A 16881-nucleotide genomic window follows, 5' to 3' on the forward strand; every position below is an offset into this window, starting at 1 on the left:
TTCTTTTTTGTCAAAGGAATTAAGTACTGCCAAATTGTTTTTCTCTTTAGCTAATATGTTGCTTGATACACTAGTTTCTGATTTTGTTTTTGAAGAATTGTAGTAGCCTGAATCTTGTTTATAACTTTTAAGCTGCAATGTTTGTACTTTATGTTTTGGTTCGCTATCATATTTTTTATTGTAACTGATACTTTTCTGCTGTTGTTTCTGATGTTTTTCTTTGCTAAGTTTACCTTGTTTTGCTGTAAAAGCAAAAGCTTGCTTATAAGCTCTACTAGCTTTTATTTTCTGCTGTTGGAGGTTACGAGAATGATGGTTTGCGTTAAATATATTTTGTTGAAGTTTTTGATTGTAGTTTGAATTTTTATCTACAGCATACTTAGACCCTTGAACTGTTTTACCATTAGGACCTGTCACGTTTGCGGCTTCTGACATGTTATTCATACCTACAACAATATCAAACTGGACTTTTTCTCCTTGTGCAAGAGACCTTAAGAATTTGTTAGGGTTGTTTTTGACGATAGCTGTATAATGAACAAAAGTATCGCTGTTCTGATCATCACGATGAATAAAACCGTAACCTTTGCGAACATTAAACCATACTACTTGACCAGTTACTCCAACTGCTATAGTGTTTTTGGTTACCTGAGCTTTTTCTTCGGCTGTTTGTGACGCCTTAGTTATATCAAATGTTTTTGTGGGTAAGTATTGATGACATGACAAACACTGTGCTATGTTAACATTACTACTATTCCCATTGTATGATTTTTTTGGTTTAAAATTATCTCTATCTTGATTATGTTGACGATAATTGTAAGTATGATTAAAACCATTATCTCTTAAATGAACATTTTGTTGATGATTAGGTCGAACTTGCTTATGGTAACTTATTTTAGACCTATGCTGACTTTGCTCATACTGCTGTAGTCTATTGTAATTAACTTGCTTAGGTACTAATGCGTTTTCTTTATAAGCATTCCATATGGCTAGTCCTTTTCTTTTAAAAACTTCTAAGCTTTCATCAAAATAATCCCTAATCTTATCTTTAATCGAAAAGGGCATTAAGTATGCAAGAAAAAACTTAATTCTGTCCTGCTCTGGACATTTGGCCCAACTCACGGCTGTAGCAAATATTTTATTAAAGTTTGTACACTCATTCCAAATTGGAATTTTATCTAAAACTTCAGCTAACTGATTGTCCCTATTAATAAAAAAGTTTCTTAAAGAACTGTAATTTCTTTCACCTCGTTCTGTCATTTTATAATAGTCTGACAACTCTTCTCTCGGCCAAAACCCAGTTAAAAATTTATACTTTTCTGTATTACTAGAAATATTTTCATTTAACATTTCCTCCTCGAAAAAACTAATAATATCACGAGGGTTTCTTACAAAGTCTAACCTTTTAAACTTTTTACTTAGTCTTTGCGCCTTAAATGTGTCGCTAAAAATGTTTAAATTATTTTGATTACTTTTTTCGTAATCATTGTAAAAAGGTTCGCGTTTTTCTAGCATCGCACGTTCGTAATGTGGTGATCTAGACTGCTTTAATCTATTATTTAGTTTTTTTATTTGCATTTGCAAAAATCTTAACTCTTCTTCATTTGTTAGCTGCTTAACTTCGCTTAATTTTCTAAATTGTTGTTGAATGCTGTTTGACGGATAAAATTCAGCATTATCTTTCATCATCTCTGCTTGATGAGAATTATTAAGATTGATATCGTCATTGTTGTTTGTGTGCATTTATTCTGTTGACTGCTTAAAGATTTGTAACCAGAAAATTCAAGGTTCTTAAAAGACACTGCGTGGTTTCCACTTTAACCAAATGGGTTATTTTAATGGTTTTTATGTTTTATGTCTTAACTACGTGGTCTCCAGTAACTTACTGACTGCTATACTTACGAGAAGTAAATAATACACTAACAGTATAAGTTACAAAACTATTTCCTAAGTTATAAATAAAACACACTTTGAATAAATGCACTTTACTTTAATTTAAATAATAAATCTTAGTTCTGGAGAAAGAAACTATTAAAACACGACACAAATAAAATCTATCAAAAGTATTAACAATCGTAAAGTTATATAAAATACTAACATCAAATCCGCGATGTAGACGTTTTCTCGAAACAAGTTAATGAAACGTCTTTCAGTAAGTAAAACAACTAACTTTAACGCGTATTTGAAAGACAAACGCCGATATATACTCGTCGGAATGAAATTAACTCCTTGAAATAATAAAAATGTTTGTTTTTTTATACTGGAAGCACGTCACGAAATCTGCGTAGACAGTTTACAACATCCGCTTTAAAATACGAAAATGAGATGTTAATATCATTACACTCAGTACCAAAAAAACTTATTGTAAAAACACTAGATATACAAAAAAAAAGTTTCCACAAAATATAAATTCATAATGATGTTAGTTTAAGGTTATATAACAAAAGTTATGACCTGAAAAAAAACTTTATTAAAGATGCTTCATGTGATAATTCATAGTATTAAATAAAAAATATGTTTACTCTTCGTCTATTCTGCTTAATTAAACTGGTGTAACTTATCTTTATTTAAAAGTTTATACTTTAATTGAAATTGTAGATACGCTTAACAAAATTTAAGCTATTTAGTTAATTAAGCGATATCTGCTGCAAAATTTCTTTAATAAAAACTTTTTTAGTTTTAAAGTTCGTTTTAGTTACAGTTTGTTATAAATGTACAATTGACAGGTGATAAAAATAAGATGTGTTTTTGTATATATGTTTTCTTTTAATTTATTGGAAATGTGTTCTATTGTATGCATCTAAGTTATCGTCGAGATTTTGCTCTTTATTTTTAAGTAAACAAAATATTTGTTTTCCAAGTAAAATATTTTGCATGAAAAATACTAGTAATACCCAGTTATTTTAATTAACTTTTAGTTTGTTTTTAAAGAAGCCCCAGACTTGTATTTTTTAGCATGAAGATATGCGTATTTATTTATTTTTACCTAAAGTAAATTAATTCTACAATGCCTTTACTTACAACCAACTAACAACATTACATAAAATAAACTTTGTTTAAGCATTAGAATTTTATTAAATCAGCGGCAATGTTTGTTTATATGCTTTTTAGTAATCATTAAACAATTTTGTAGCATAACGTCGAAGTTGAAAGCAAGCTAGTAGAAACCGAAAACAAGTTGAAAAAGTCGATGGAAAAAATTCAAGACAACATCAACGCTAATAATAGCAGTTTGTTTTTTATATTTTATACTTTTAGTAAAAAAAAATTAAATATTTAAAGGGCTTTTTAGTACTTTCGGTTTGTTAAATTCAAATGTTTTTGCTCTTTTTTTGTATATATTTTTTATTTTAGATAGCGAGTTGGAAATGTTTTCTGAAAGTTCTTTCCTAGACGGTGATGCAAAACAGGTATGGTTTTATCTAATTAGAACAACCTTTATTAAGTTAACATTTTTATGCACAGCTAAAACTTTATTTTATCTTCTTTTTTTTACTAGTAGATTCAATGCTTCCCAGTAGCTTACTTATCACAAATAATCAAAGTACCTACTTATTTTTAAATTTAAATTTATTTAACTTTAAAGTATTTTTGCAGCAAACAATAGAGTATTTGCAAACTCAACTTGAAGAGTTGGCCCACGAACAAGAAAATCAGTTGGCTGAAAACATGATGCTGGTAGGAAGGCTTAACACTGATATACAAAGGTTTGATTTTTTAACTAATACATAAGGTAGTTAGAGTGTTTTAAATTTTGTTATCTTATTAAATCTTTGAATGCTTTTAATTTTTTTTAAGAAAAAAAAAAAAGTTTAATTGTTTATTTAAAATACTATTATAATTTAATTAAAGTTACTATACTGTAATTAATTTCTTAGTTATTTGTTTTACCAAGATTTTTAAGTAATAAGTACTTTTTTACTAAACTAACTTCAATGCTTTTTTTATTACAGGTTTGCCAAAAAAACCTGGAGTCCTGGAAATAAGCAATTTGATAGTTTAGGAAAATAAAACCTGGATAAACTTGTAATTTAGGAAATTAAAAAAAAAACTGGAATTTCAAACGATAATCACTAAAAAACCTGGAACTTTAATTTATTCTCTAATATTTATGTAAAGTTACAAAAATTCGATTAGATACGAAAAATTTATCATAAAGAAAAAAATGTTCGTATGAATTAAAAAACATGTTTTTTATAAACCTGGAAGAAATTTACAAAAAAACCTTAGCAACCATGTTATAATATTCGTTACTACTGGTACAAAATTACTTGTTTGAATAAGTATTGTTTTTTTAAGTCGGAATAATATAATTATATTATTAGATAAAAATTTAAGTACATTTTTTGAAATATTTTAATTTTTTTAGATTAAATGAAGAGAAGTCTGATTTATGTGAGTCGTTTGAAAAACAATCTTCTAGTCTAAACAGCGTTTCTAAAAGGTATACAGTTTCTTGCGTGTAGTAGCTAATATTTTTTTTTAGTATTTAGCTTGTTTATGATTGCAAACAATATCAGACTTAGTACATTTTAGAATAATTTAACACGTTATATTTTATTTGAATTAAATGTTAGTTAGTCCATAAAGCACTAAGATTTTAATTTTTTAAAGTCTTTAAATATTTGACGATTTGTTGTTTAAGTCTTTTGACAAAAACTGCTTAGCAACTTTAAGTAACAAAAAAGCTAAAAAATATGTTATATTAAGAAACTGTTTGCAATCTTAACTTTTCATTATCCAAAAATTTATGTGTCCTTTGCTTTATTCAAAATATTTTGTCTTAACATACAAAGTAATCGCTATTCATTAGTCCTCATGGTTGGCTAATTTTAAATATTCTGTAAACAGTTTCAGTATAGAAACAACTTATACTAACTTTTTTTACAAAAATTATTGTTTTGTATAGTTCTTGGGACTAAAAGATTTCACTAAAAAAGTATTATTGCTTTTAATGTTAATAAACTTTATTTTAAAATTGTTTTTTAAACTAGAGATTTTCAAAGCTGGAGTATAAATTTACTAAATAAAACTAAAAGTCATTTTCTTAACTTTAAATTCTAATAATACAAACAAAGAGCAGCATAGGAATATTTTTTTGATCAATATAAAGAAGCAAAAACTATTTAAAAAGTTTAAAGTAATTAAATTAAAAATAAAACCTTTATTATTTTAAATAAATTCTTCTTAATTTTTTTACATGAGTTATCAATTTTTTTTTTTGGGTTGTTAATACATATTAATTTAAAATAATTTGATATAAGTTTATTATAATTACTTTTTTTTGTAGATAATAAGTTATTTTTGGTAAAATCAAATCTAATTTAAGGTTTTGCTTGCAGCAATGTAATATTTTACATATGTATTACATACATATTTTTCTAAAAAAAAATTCTTAAGTCATCTCTTTTTATAGTATATTATCTCTATTTAAATCTTTGTAAAATTTAAGTACTTGGCTATGTATTTAGTTTACTCAATTAAGCAAAATCACGCAAGTTAAATAAAATTGCTATTCCTATAAAAAAAGTAGACTTCTTTCTAAACACTTGTCCCTTTGTATCAATATTTATTTTTCAGGTTGGAAGAGAAGCAGGAGGACTGTGCTCGCTTGAGCCACCAAGTGTCCGAACTTCAGCGGAGGTTGTCGCAGGCTCGCGAATCCCACAAACACGATCACCAGATATCGGAAGAATTTACCAACAGACTGCGCTCCGCAGAAGAGAAAATTATCTCGTTCGAAACGAAATTACAGGTTTGATGGATGTGTTTTATTTTCTAAATCAACTTCTACTAAAGTTTTGTTGAAGTGTGATTTTATTAAAAGAGTTATAAAACTTATTTTTTGATAACAACTTTTCTGTAACTTTTTTGTTTGGTTAATTGGTTTTGTAAATAATACTTTTAATAAAAAAATTACAGGAAAGCATGGATGAGTTGGCTTTTGCAAATGACGAAAAAGTTAAGTATCAGCAGAAGATACCTCATCTTAACAAAAAAATTGAAAAAGCAAAAAATGAAAACACTCACCTGTCTGATGAGGTTAGAAATATTTAAAACTTCTTATTTATTGATTGATAATTCTTGAAGAAAGATTAGTTAAACTTTATACAATTTAAATATGTTCAGTCTACTTACTGTTTTGATAGTTTTAGTTAGACAAACTTATAATAATATAGATTTATATGGACTTTAGATAAACTTTTATCCTTTACAACAATTTTTTAAACTTTTAAAATATTTGTTGCATTTTTAAGTAGTATTGCGAAGTAAATTAGTATTAAGAACTTTGTTTTTGAGTAAAACACGAACAAATAATATTTTTTATTAATATCTTAACCTTTAGATATATTAACTTCACCAAATGTAAAGTAGAAATTTTAGCATTCAAAGAAATACTAATAAGCAAATAAAATAATTATCTTAATATGCTTAATAATTAATATGTGTTTTCACCTATTTTCAACAACTTATGTGCTGTTTCTTTTTTACATAAAATCGGTTATTAAAATATTTTTGTACTTAGCATTCTTAATGATAAATTACAAACAAACAGCTGAACAGATGTAGGGAATTGGTGTTGAAACTTCAGAGTGAATTGGATGCAGTGGAACAAAACAACGAAATGTTAAGCAGGCAACATTTGCAAGAAACTAAACAGTTGAAAAAGATACTGAGAGAAAGAGATAATGTTTGTTCCAATAATATCTTTTTTTAGTGAATTAATTTTTCAAAAAAAGATATAATTACATTTCAAAAGCACTTAATAAACAAAATATTCTAAGCCAATTATGTTTATTTTCTAAAAGCTAAAAGTTTTTAATAAAAACTTGATAAAATAAGTATATTTTTAATTAGGTTTATTCGTTGTATTAAAGCTTTATTGTTCGAGATTTATGCATGACATTCAAATATATAAAAAAAAAAATAAACTTAAACAGGATATAACGACACTTCGCGACGATTTGAGAGACAAGGAGACCGTATTGAACTCACTATCGAGCAACTATGAAGAAAGGGAACAAGCCCTGCAAAACTACCAATCAACTTTGAATGAAAGAAATAACAAGGTATGACGTCACAATTCACTTTAGAATCCCTTTTTTCATTGCTTTGAAATATTTAACCTAGCTTTCGTTTTCAGTTCGTTTAAATGCATACTATCATGTTGTAAATCCATTGCATGTAGTAAATGTTGATTTTTAATGCAACTAATAGGTTTTTATCAATCTTGTATGTGTAATGTAGTTGTTATTCTAACAAGCTTCTTTATAGAGTACACATGTAATAACTAAAATTTGCATGCTTTTTTATTCGCTTTTAATGATAAAAATGTAAGACTAACTTTCTAACAAATTTTATTTATAGCTACTACATACCTCATTTTTTGAAAGATGCTTTTTAAATAAATTTTGAGTACTTTTTTTGTGTTATCAGAATTTTTTGCATGTTTAAAAAACAGTATCTTGTAATTATTAATCAAACATGACTATAGTTTTAAGTATTAATCACCAGATAAATAGATCTGTTAGTTGTAGTTAGATCAAACTTATATTATTAATATATTAAATTTAATGCATTTTTAGTTATATTTATCATGAATTAGTTTGCGATGTAATTTAAAAAAAAATTTTACTAACAAATTATTAAAATTTATTATTAAGAGTTACACAAATTTCTGTTGTAGTTTTTTTTTTTTAGTAGGTAAAATTTCTCTTTATAATATGTGCAATTTTCCTGTCTTCTATTATTTACGCAAACGTTTGTTTTTTAATAATATGCAGTACAAAAAATATCCAATTTTTTACACATGCTTTTTTAATCGTTTTTTCTTTGATAAAATAAACCATGATTTCAACGTTCATAATTTTTTTCTTTAAGAATTTTTATTTAAAAATTTAGAACAACGGCCAAGAAACGTTTAGAGTGAGGCAGTTTAGAATAAAGTCTAAAGTAGTTGAGCAAATGGAAAAGCTAGAGAAGTGTAGACAGCAAAAAGATAGAAGAAAAATAAGTACTCAGAACGAAAAATAAGATATAATTTGCATCAAATGAACAACTATTTTAAAAACTTATTTGTATTTGTTGAAAAATGTTTGTATTAACTTTAGTGCAATATATTAAATGCATGTTATTGTTAAGTAGTGCATGTTAAAGCAACTAAAAGATGTTACTGGCAAATGAGTTTAGTCTAAAATGTTTTTAAATCAATGTGAAATTAAAAATGAGAATCAGAAATAGCTTTCTAAGTTCAAGTATTTTTTTTAGTTTTTGCATAAATTTATTTTACAAAATATTTTAAGTCTAAATCATAGTTTTTTAAATCAAAAAATTATTAAGTTAAACATTTCAAAGTTGTAAAACTATCTTGTTAGGTCTCTGTAGAAAACATTGTTTGAAAATATAACTTACATTGTGTTTTAACAATAAACGACATTCATATTAAGTTTGTTTAGCTGTTTATTTGTTTTTTAAGTATCTACAAAATATTGTGCATAACATTACAAAAAGTTTAAAAATAGTACTTAAATTACTTGTAGTTATCTGTTACTTTCTTTGATCTTTATAGCAATGCCTAAACATACTTTAGTGCATTAGAGTTAAAATATTGACAAGAAAATATAAATGTTGTTTATGTATAGATATATTACTTACACTTTAGCATATAAAATTTCATAGTTTTTATAAGTTTTAATTGAATATTTAGAATAGTTAGAATTTCAGCTTTGAATACTTTGAGCTTTATAAATAGAAAACGCTTAGTTTGTTTAAAATAGCTTGTAACAAATTAAAGGTTAAATATATACTACATTAGAACTTCATTAATTTTGTTACTATTATAAGTTTTGATTTTTCGAAAACTATTAAAAAGATCTCAACTTCTAGAAGAGAAATTATATATATTAAATTCTTTCAAGATGTTTTAAAGCAGACTCAGTTTCCGTCTAAGACCTCTTCAGTGCTTATTTAAAAAATATAGAAAGATATATGATAGTCATGAAAACAGTTTTTAATTTTGTTAATTTTAACCTCTTCTATTGAAGCATGTATCAACAATTTATTAACCACTAACATACAGTTTAAACTTAAAAAACTTCTTTAACTTTTTATAGCGTCGTCTACAACTTTTTTTAGAAACAATAAGTTATTGCTGAGATATTTTAAACTGTAACATAAAATACAGTTTTATTAATAGCAAATATGTTATAAGTTATAAATTGCCTACTAGTTTTTTTGATTGAATTTCATTATGTTTTAATTTGTTTAATTTTTTCAAATTCCTGATAATTTCAATGCTATATGGTGTATAAAGTTATCTACAAAAAAACAAAAATAACATTTTAATAATGATATTGAGCTTTAAATTATTTAAGTATTGTACTTCAATATTATTGCCATATAAAGTTGTCCTTATATCTACCCTAAGACTTTTCATCATTTTTTTAGTCATCAAATTACTGACCTTAATTGCAGTATTACAAATTGAATATATAATAGATTTTTTTATATAGAAAATGAGATATATTGTTTGATAACTTTTAAAGCTATAAATCAGTTGGCTGAGTTATTTCATAATGTTGTAAAATGCTTCTAAAAATACTGATTATATTTTTTTGTAAATTTAATTTCGACCATATGCTTTTAAAATTATAGAAATACTGAACACAGTTCGTACATTTTCTAACCTAAGTTTCTATTTTTTTAATTAATTTTTTGATTTACTAGTAACGTAGTTCTTAAAGTTTCTATATTGTTAACACTTAGCACAGACTTTTTAAGGAAATATATACGAAAAGTAGTTTTTTTAAATACTAGCGAAATAATTTAGACTTGTAATAATATGTAAGTGTTTGAGTATAGTAGATTGCAAAAGCTATTTTCTCCAGCGCTAAAAACCAATCAAAATTTGAATATTAATTAATATACTAACCGTTTTCATAGACACGAATAAAGTTACTCTTGAAATAGTAATGCTAATTTTAAAATTTTATTTGTATAAGTTTTTATGAACATTCGTTGTAAAACTAAATTGAGTAGCTTGTAATTTTTTGAATAGTACATGATAAAGGTATTTTTGTACTCGTAAATTAACACGTTAGATTTTAAACGAAATAAAACTCTTCTTATGTTTAAATGGTTTTTAATGATTATATCTTATTGATTACTGGTAAGAGTTAGGTTAGAATCATTATTTAGGATTAGGGAATTAAATTAAGGGCTATACCATCAATAAAAATTTAACGCCTACCCAGCTGTAAGGACAAATAACGTTCGATAAAAACTTTAAATTCTAAAATAAAATACAGCAATACAACTTGAGTATATATTTATTCAGGTGCTCGAACTGGAATCGAAGCTACGTGAATACGACAGCGAGTTGCTGCAACTCGTATCACAACAACAAGAAGGCCAGAGCTTCAGAGCACACGATCTTGCGATGTATGTGAAGAAGTTAGAGGAACAGGCTTCAACAGCGCAAACGAAGAATATTGAAATTGAAAAACAAGTTTGATTTTTACTGTTTTAAAATTTTATTTAACTTATTATTTTTATAGTTTCTTGTACTTCGGCCAACAAAAAAGTTTAGACTTGTGTTAAATTTAATCGATTTCTCTAAAACAGTATTGATATCTATTTTATTATGACGCTTTAATATGATTTCTTTAATAAAAATGAACAACTTTTCAACTGGACTATAGAGCTGTTGTTTTCCAACAGGTAGAAAGTTTGTGTGAGAAGCTTGCAACTAATGATCAAAATTTTTCTGACTTGCGAAAAAATTTTGAAGAAAAAGAAACTCAACTTCGGAAAGAAATTTTCGATAAAGAATGCCTTGTCGAAACTAAAATGGTAATTTTAAGTTTTCATAAAAATAATTCTAAAAGTGAATCAACAAAGAATGTTGTTTGATTACTAATCTAAAAAACATAAAGTAGTAACAAATTTATCTTGTTTTGATTATAATTATGTTGCAGGAAGAAATTAAACTTTTAAAGAATAAAAACTTTGAAAATATCGAGAAGGAAAAAATAACAGTTCAAGAACTTCAATTAAAACTCGACTGCCAGGTATTTTAAGTTGTAAAATTATATATTTTTATCTACCAATTATTTAATTTTAAGTGGTAATTTTTTTGGATAAAATATATTTATATAATTATATTGGGTACTTTTTGTTTAAATGTGATTAATTTCTAACTAACATTCTAAAGATATGAAATTAATATACAAGTTAAGTTTTTGTATTTATTTACCCACATTTACGTATATCTCAAGAAAAGTTTAAAAATATTGATTTTTTAGTTAGCATATTGGTATAACTTAATAATCATAGTATGATTGTTTTAAATATAACATCAAAAAAATTGCTTTCAATAAATATTAGATAAAATTACTAATTAAATTAAATTTTCTAAGGCTGTAGAAGTTAGCAAGCTGACAAGTCACCTGGAAGATCAGATATACGAGAGCAACAAGCATCACAGAAATGAAAGATCGTGTCTTGAAGATCAACTGAAAGATTACAAGTCGCAAATAACCAGCTACAAAGATGAAAACAGCGCGTTGCAGCAAAAATATCAGTCGACCAGCGAAAAACTAGAAAACGTTACGCACAAAAACGAGCAGCTAACAACTAAGGTTTGTTGATTCGAAACACATTAAAAATTTCAACTTTTTTATATGTTTTCTGGACAGTCTTTATTTTATTTAGCAAAAAAATCTAGTACTACGGTTTGTGCAGGCTAAGATTTTTTATAACTTATAGTTAATAGCTTAATGCGGTTTTATTTTGCTACCAGCTGAAGACATGTTAACGCTTTAATCAGTTTAACACAGCTTGTTCACGATCTTAAATTGAATAATATGTTTATGTAAAGTGCTGTAAAATAATTAAAACTTGTATAACTTTTTAGATAAAAGATTATTTTATTTCAAACAAATTAAATTATATATAGAATAAATATATAAACATGTACTCATAAAATAGTTCCTGAAAACTGATATTTTACTCGACGAACATAATTTAAGACGGAACTTTAAAATTATTAGAAATGCCAACTAAAACAAGTGAACACAACATAATTGTATTAGTTTATAAACATACCAAAAAATGCTTAGTATTTTCTTTTATATAATTAAAACTTCTTTTTTGTCGGTTCTCTCACTTTAAATTTTATAAGCTATAGAATTTTAACCATAAAGCAGTGTTAATGGAATATAATTTTAACTATTTTATGAAAAAAATAATTTTTTGCTTTAGATTGTAAGAACTTGGTTAGCAGTTTGCTGTTTTATGTTATAAACTCTTATTGCATTTAGTTTTTAATTTTTCTTTTTTTTTTATTTGCAAGGTTTTTTAGTATATTTGAATTTTTTAGTAAAAGCTGTAAAATTTGTTTAAAGTAATTTATAATTAGATTTTAGTTTATGAAAATTAAGAATTTTATAAAAAATGCATCGCTTTACAGTTAACATACATAGAAAAAATGATAAATCGTTAATATTTGCAATTACTTTGTTAGTCTGTAGAAAAAATATAAAAATTGGTATGTAAGATGCCACGTTCAGCTTTACGTTTAAAGTTTGTGATCAAAGTTATTTGAAAACATTATAAATATTTATACACAAATACACGTTTGCAAAATGTGTTTTTTTTGTCAAAAATGAAAAAAAAAAATTGTCTGTTTACAAACGATTAGTGACCAACTAACATTCGTGAAACTACTAGATAGAATAATTATGTAAATACATGCGTGTTGTAAAACAGAAAATACGCTTGAGCTTAAATATTTAGTATTTGCCAATAAATTCAAACTTTTTTTGTTTTAAATGACTGTAACCGTATAATATATTCGATTAAAAGATTTTTAATATTACTATATTATATTATTTTTTCAAATAACTTTCGAATGTAGTGTATACAAATGAAAACTAAAATTAAGTTTTATATGTTTAACATATTTTTTAACTTTAGGTTGAACAACTAGAAAAGTGGGAAACTGAATGTCTTGAAAAAGATAAATTGTGTAGTAATTTACAGTCATCTTGCAAGTAAGAAACAAATAACATTTACTTGTATAAAACATTACGTAAAAAGTTGTAATTATATTTTCAAAAGTTTTTCTTAGTTTTTAATTTTTAATAACTCTATTGATTTAAAAGATTAAAAATATATCCAGAACATTGTATATTCTTCTGTTATAGTTAATGAAACACTATTTATGGTAAAAATTATACTTGGTAGTTTGTAATATTTACTTGATAATTTATAGCCTGCTGGAGGAGAGACTGGAATCCAGCTTAAAAAGCACCCGCAGTTTGGAGCAACAACTGGCAAGTATGACGTCACAATACGAAGAGACGAAATGCAAGCTGGATGACAAGCAGACCAGATTGTCGAAGCTGGGCGAAGATTTAAGATCAAACCAAACTGAAGTGCGGAAATTGAAGGAGGCCCTTCGAGAAGAGAGCGAACGACAGGTGATGAGATGTTTAATATTATTCAAAAGATTTAAATGATTTTTTATTTTAAAATTTAATTGTTTTAAATTACACTTATTAATAAAGACAAAATTATTTGTAAATGAAAAGGTTTTAACTTTTTTAATTGGTATCTTAGCAATTTTTTACTTGCTGATGTTTTTACATTCAAATTTCAGCTTTTTTATTTTAATTTGTATGTTAGAAAGAAAGACATAATATTCTAATTCAATAAATTTACGCAGTTAAATGAGCTAAATAGCATGGTCGAAGAAAGACTGGCTGAAAGAGACCAGCAAATATCTTCAACTGCAGAAAAGGTCAAGCAGCTTTGCGAAGTTATCAATAAAAAAGATATTGAAATATCCAAATTGAAGCTGGCAGAAAAAAATACATGCAACGAGTTACAAGGTATTTTTTTACACATTTTTTCTATTATTTAAGAGAATTTTTTTTTAATTCAATTTTTTGTAAAGACTTGTGTTGTAAATATACATATATATTAATTGTTCATATTTACGTATACAGCTAATTCATTGCAGTGGTTTGATTTTAAAGACATAAATGTTTATTTTTTGTTAATATAAACTATTTACTTTATTAGTTATTTGAAAAAACTAATAACATTTGTTTCTTTTTAAAATCAGAAAGAGTACTTTTTTATGTAGTACGACTGAATGCTCTAAATAGTTAGTTAAAATTATATTTGTAACTGTAATTCAACTCTTTTTTTTTGATAATTAAATAATATTTTTTTTAAATTATTGAAAAATATTAATTATTAGAAGAGTTTGAAGCGAAGTCGAGAGAATTGGAAAGCTTTAAAGCAGCCAATGAGCACTTGCATAACGAGTTTGATATTTTGAAGAGTGAAAGTAAATCGAATGAGCAAAACATGAAAGATGAAATCACCAAGCATTTGGCAATGGTAAATTGTTGTTGTTGTTTGTTATGATTATTTTGCATAAGGTTTTATTTTCAGGCGACTATGCAAGTCTTTCGTGCATATTCATGAAGTTGCTCTGCCTGCTTTTTTTTACCAAATGTTATCAATTAACTACATTTTTTGTACAAAATACTTTTAAAATCAACCTTTTGAATTAAAATATTTTTTAAAGATAAATGAATTGGAGAAGAGAGCAAGTGAGAGTTCAATAAACAACTCGAAGCTTGAGGAAGATTTGAAGAAGTTTTCCAACCAATTAGAACATGGTGAGAATCTCCTGAAAAGTCAGGTTTCATCGCGTTGCATGATTGTTTATAAATAATCACATAACTGTTTTAAATTATAATGTTAAATTGCATAATATTAGTTTAATTTAGCATTGACATTAGATGTTTGTATTGAAACTTAGCAAAAAGGTAATTGAATATTTATTGACAGGGTTGCCAAAAAACTTTTAAACCTAGAAATACCAGGAGTTTAAGGAAAAAAAATTCTGGAATTTTAAATAATTTTTACACATCAAGTTATGAAGTTTAGATTAGATACAAAAAATCTAACAAGTACAAAAAAAAATTGGTATCACTTAGATTTATTTATATTTAAAAACACGTTTAAAGTAGCATTACCATATTTTATAATATTTTTATACTTTAAGACATTTTTTACCTTGTTTATGTTTAGACTAAAATACTTGTACTTCCAAAAACTTGGAAGAAATTAGAAAACTTGTAAAAATTTTCAAAAAACTATTGGCAGTCCTGTATTAATCATTTTATTATTACTTATGAAAACATAAAACAACTTCTTTTTTTCCATATTTATTTCAAAAAAGCTATGTCAATGTTAAAATTCTTTCTTAAACAAAAAGTTAGGTAAAATATTTAAGTTTATTAAAGATGCTAAACTAAATTTACTGACTTATCATTTCTATTTTTCATATAAAACTCATTTTCATACTACTCAGCTTGTTCAAACAAAAAATAAGTAATGACATGAATGCTAGTACTCCATGTAACTAACTTAAAAAAAGATCAATAAGAGAAATTCTTCTTTTAGATTCTTGTGTTACCACTTAAAAACTTTTTTATAATAATCTCAATTTGAAAATTATATATTAGTTTTGAAGATTTTATTTTGATTTAAATCTTCGAGTGCGTGAATAAAAACTTCTGTTTATGTGTGCTTGTTTTAAAACTTATCTAAATAAGTTATTTTACTTAAATCTAGAAAGCTAGAAACTAGATTAGCTTTAATCCTTAAGTGGTTAAAACATGACAGATAAATCTTGAATATTTAAATGATTGAAGTTCATCCATACATGTACTTAGTAAAGCATTGATTTTTTTTCATCATTAGTTTTTATAACAAAAACTAACTTCTATCTGTATGAATCGCAGGCAGAAAACCACGCAGCGCAAAAAGACAAGGTGAAGAAGGTGGTCAAAGCGCTGCAGGTCCAGGTGAAAAAATTAAAACAAGAAAAAGAAGGTGCGCTGATGCGAGTGAGAAGTTTGGAGGAAGAAAAAAACAATCACATCAACATTGTGAGTTGCCAAACTTGTAACTGATACGTTTTTGGAGTACAAATTAGTCACGCATTGTTTATTGTTCACCTAAGTTTGATTTTGTTTTTATACAAAGTTTAAATTAGCACTATAATAAGTAAATGCTATTACAATCAATATTTTAAATGTTTTTTTCTGAAAATAAGTTTTAAGATAACCTATTTCGTGTAAGTATTATACATACAGGGTTGTCACTTTACCTGAAAAAACATGGAATTTTAACAATTTTCACATGTTCAGTAGTAAAATTTCGATTCGATTTAAAAAATATATCATATTAAAAAAAAATTGTCATCATCAAAAATTTGTTTTAATAAAAAACATATTTAAAGTAGCTTCACGGTATCTTTACAATTTTTTTATACTATTTAACACAGTTTCTTACCTTAAACTTAATTTAAACTAAAAATAGACTCAAAAGTGTGTACTTTTTAAAACCTGGAAGAAATTTGGAAAACCCGGAAGAAACTTGAAAAAAACGAGTGGCAACCATGAACATAGAAGTTAAATACAAGAAAAAAATAAGTATTCATAAAAATTAACAATTTAAAAAGATATATATAATTATAATATCTTTTTAAAAACAGGAGGCGGAGTTATCTGCCGAGAAAACAAAAAACAAAGAATCAGAAGTCATCGTCACATCATTAAAAGAACAATTAGATTCCATTATCACGTCACATTCACAAGAAACTGAAGATCACAACAAAAAGTTAGCGGATCTTTCTTCTCAGATTGAAACGTCAAAAACAGAAATACTACAACTTAGCGATGAAATCTCCCTGCGCGATTTGAAAATAAACAGTTTAAACGAGGAAGTGTTATCGCGTGATTTGAAAGTTAGTGAATTGACAAATAAAGTTAATTTGGACGCACAAAATTTAGATACACT

The 16881-nt window shown here is 25.7% G+C and overlaps 1 protein-coding gene across 1 annotated transcript in view; it reads left to right on the forward strand.

Annotated features, from left to right (window-relative positions):
• Nucleotides 1-16861, forward strand: part of LOC145847978 (uncharacterized) — a gene marked incomplete at both ends in the record, with an annotated part of 35358 nt that extends 18497 nt beyond the window's left edge. The window contains 19 exons of the mRNA XM_082953777.1: nucleotides 3131-3227; nucleotides 3352-3407; nucleotides 3595-3704; nucleotides 4367-4441; nucleotides 5578-5752; nucleotides 5920-6039; nucleotides 6554-6688; nucleotides 6939-7067; nucleotides 10334-10504; nucleotides 10717-10848; nucleotides 10974-11066; nucleotides 11415-11636; nucleotides 12973-13049; nucleotides 13271-13478; nucleotides 13724-13889; nucleotides 14264-14406; nucleotides 14597-14713; nucleotides 15822-15968; nucleotides 16577-16861. Of these exons, the coding sequence (XP_082809903.1) occupies nucleotides 3131-3227; nucleotides 3352-3407; nucleotides 3595-3704; nucleotides 4367-4441; nucleotides 5578-5752; nucleotides 5920-6039; nucleotides 6554-6688; nucleotides 6939-7067; nucleotides 10334-10504; nucleotides 10717-10848; nucleotides 10974-11066; nucleotides 11415-11636; nucleotides 12973-13049; nucleotides 13271-13478; nucleotides 13724-13889; nucleotides 14264-14406; nucleotides 14597-14713; nucleotides 15822-15968; nucleotides 16577-16861 (2658 nt within the window). The remainder of the gene's footprint in view (nucleotides 1-3130; nucleotides 3228-3351; nucleotides 3408-3594; nucleotides 3705-4366; nucleotides 4442-5577; nucleotides 5753-5919; nucleotides 6040-6553; nucleotides 6689-6938; nucleotides 7068-10333; nucleotides 10505-10716; nucleotides 10849-10973; nucleotides 11067-11414; nucleotides 11637-12972; nucleotides 13050-13270; nucleotides 13479-13723; nucleotides 13890-14263; nucleotides 14407-14596; nucleotides 14714-15821; nucleotides 15969-16576) is intronic.
• Nucleotides 16862-16881: the final 20 nt, after the last annotated feature.

Source organism: Thalia democratica, unplaced genomic scaffold (genome assembly GCF_965202585.1).
Source record: "Thalia democratica unplaced genomic scaffold, ktThaDemo2.hap1.1 HAP1_SCAFFOLD_1173, whole genome shotgun sequence".
In the NCBI taxonomy this organism is placed as follows: domain Eukaryota; kingdom Metazoa; phylum Chordata; class Thaliacea; order Salpida; family Salpidae; genus Thalia; species Thalia democratica.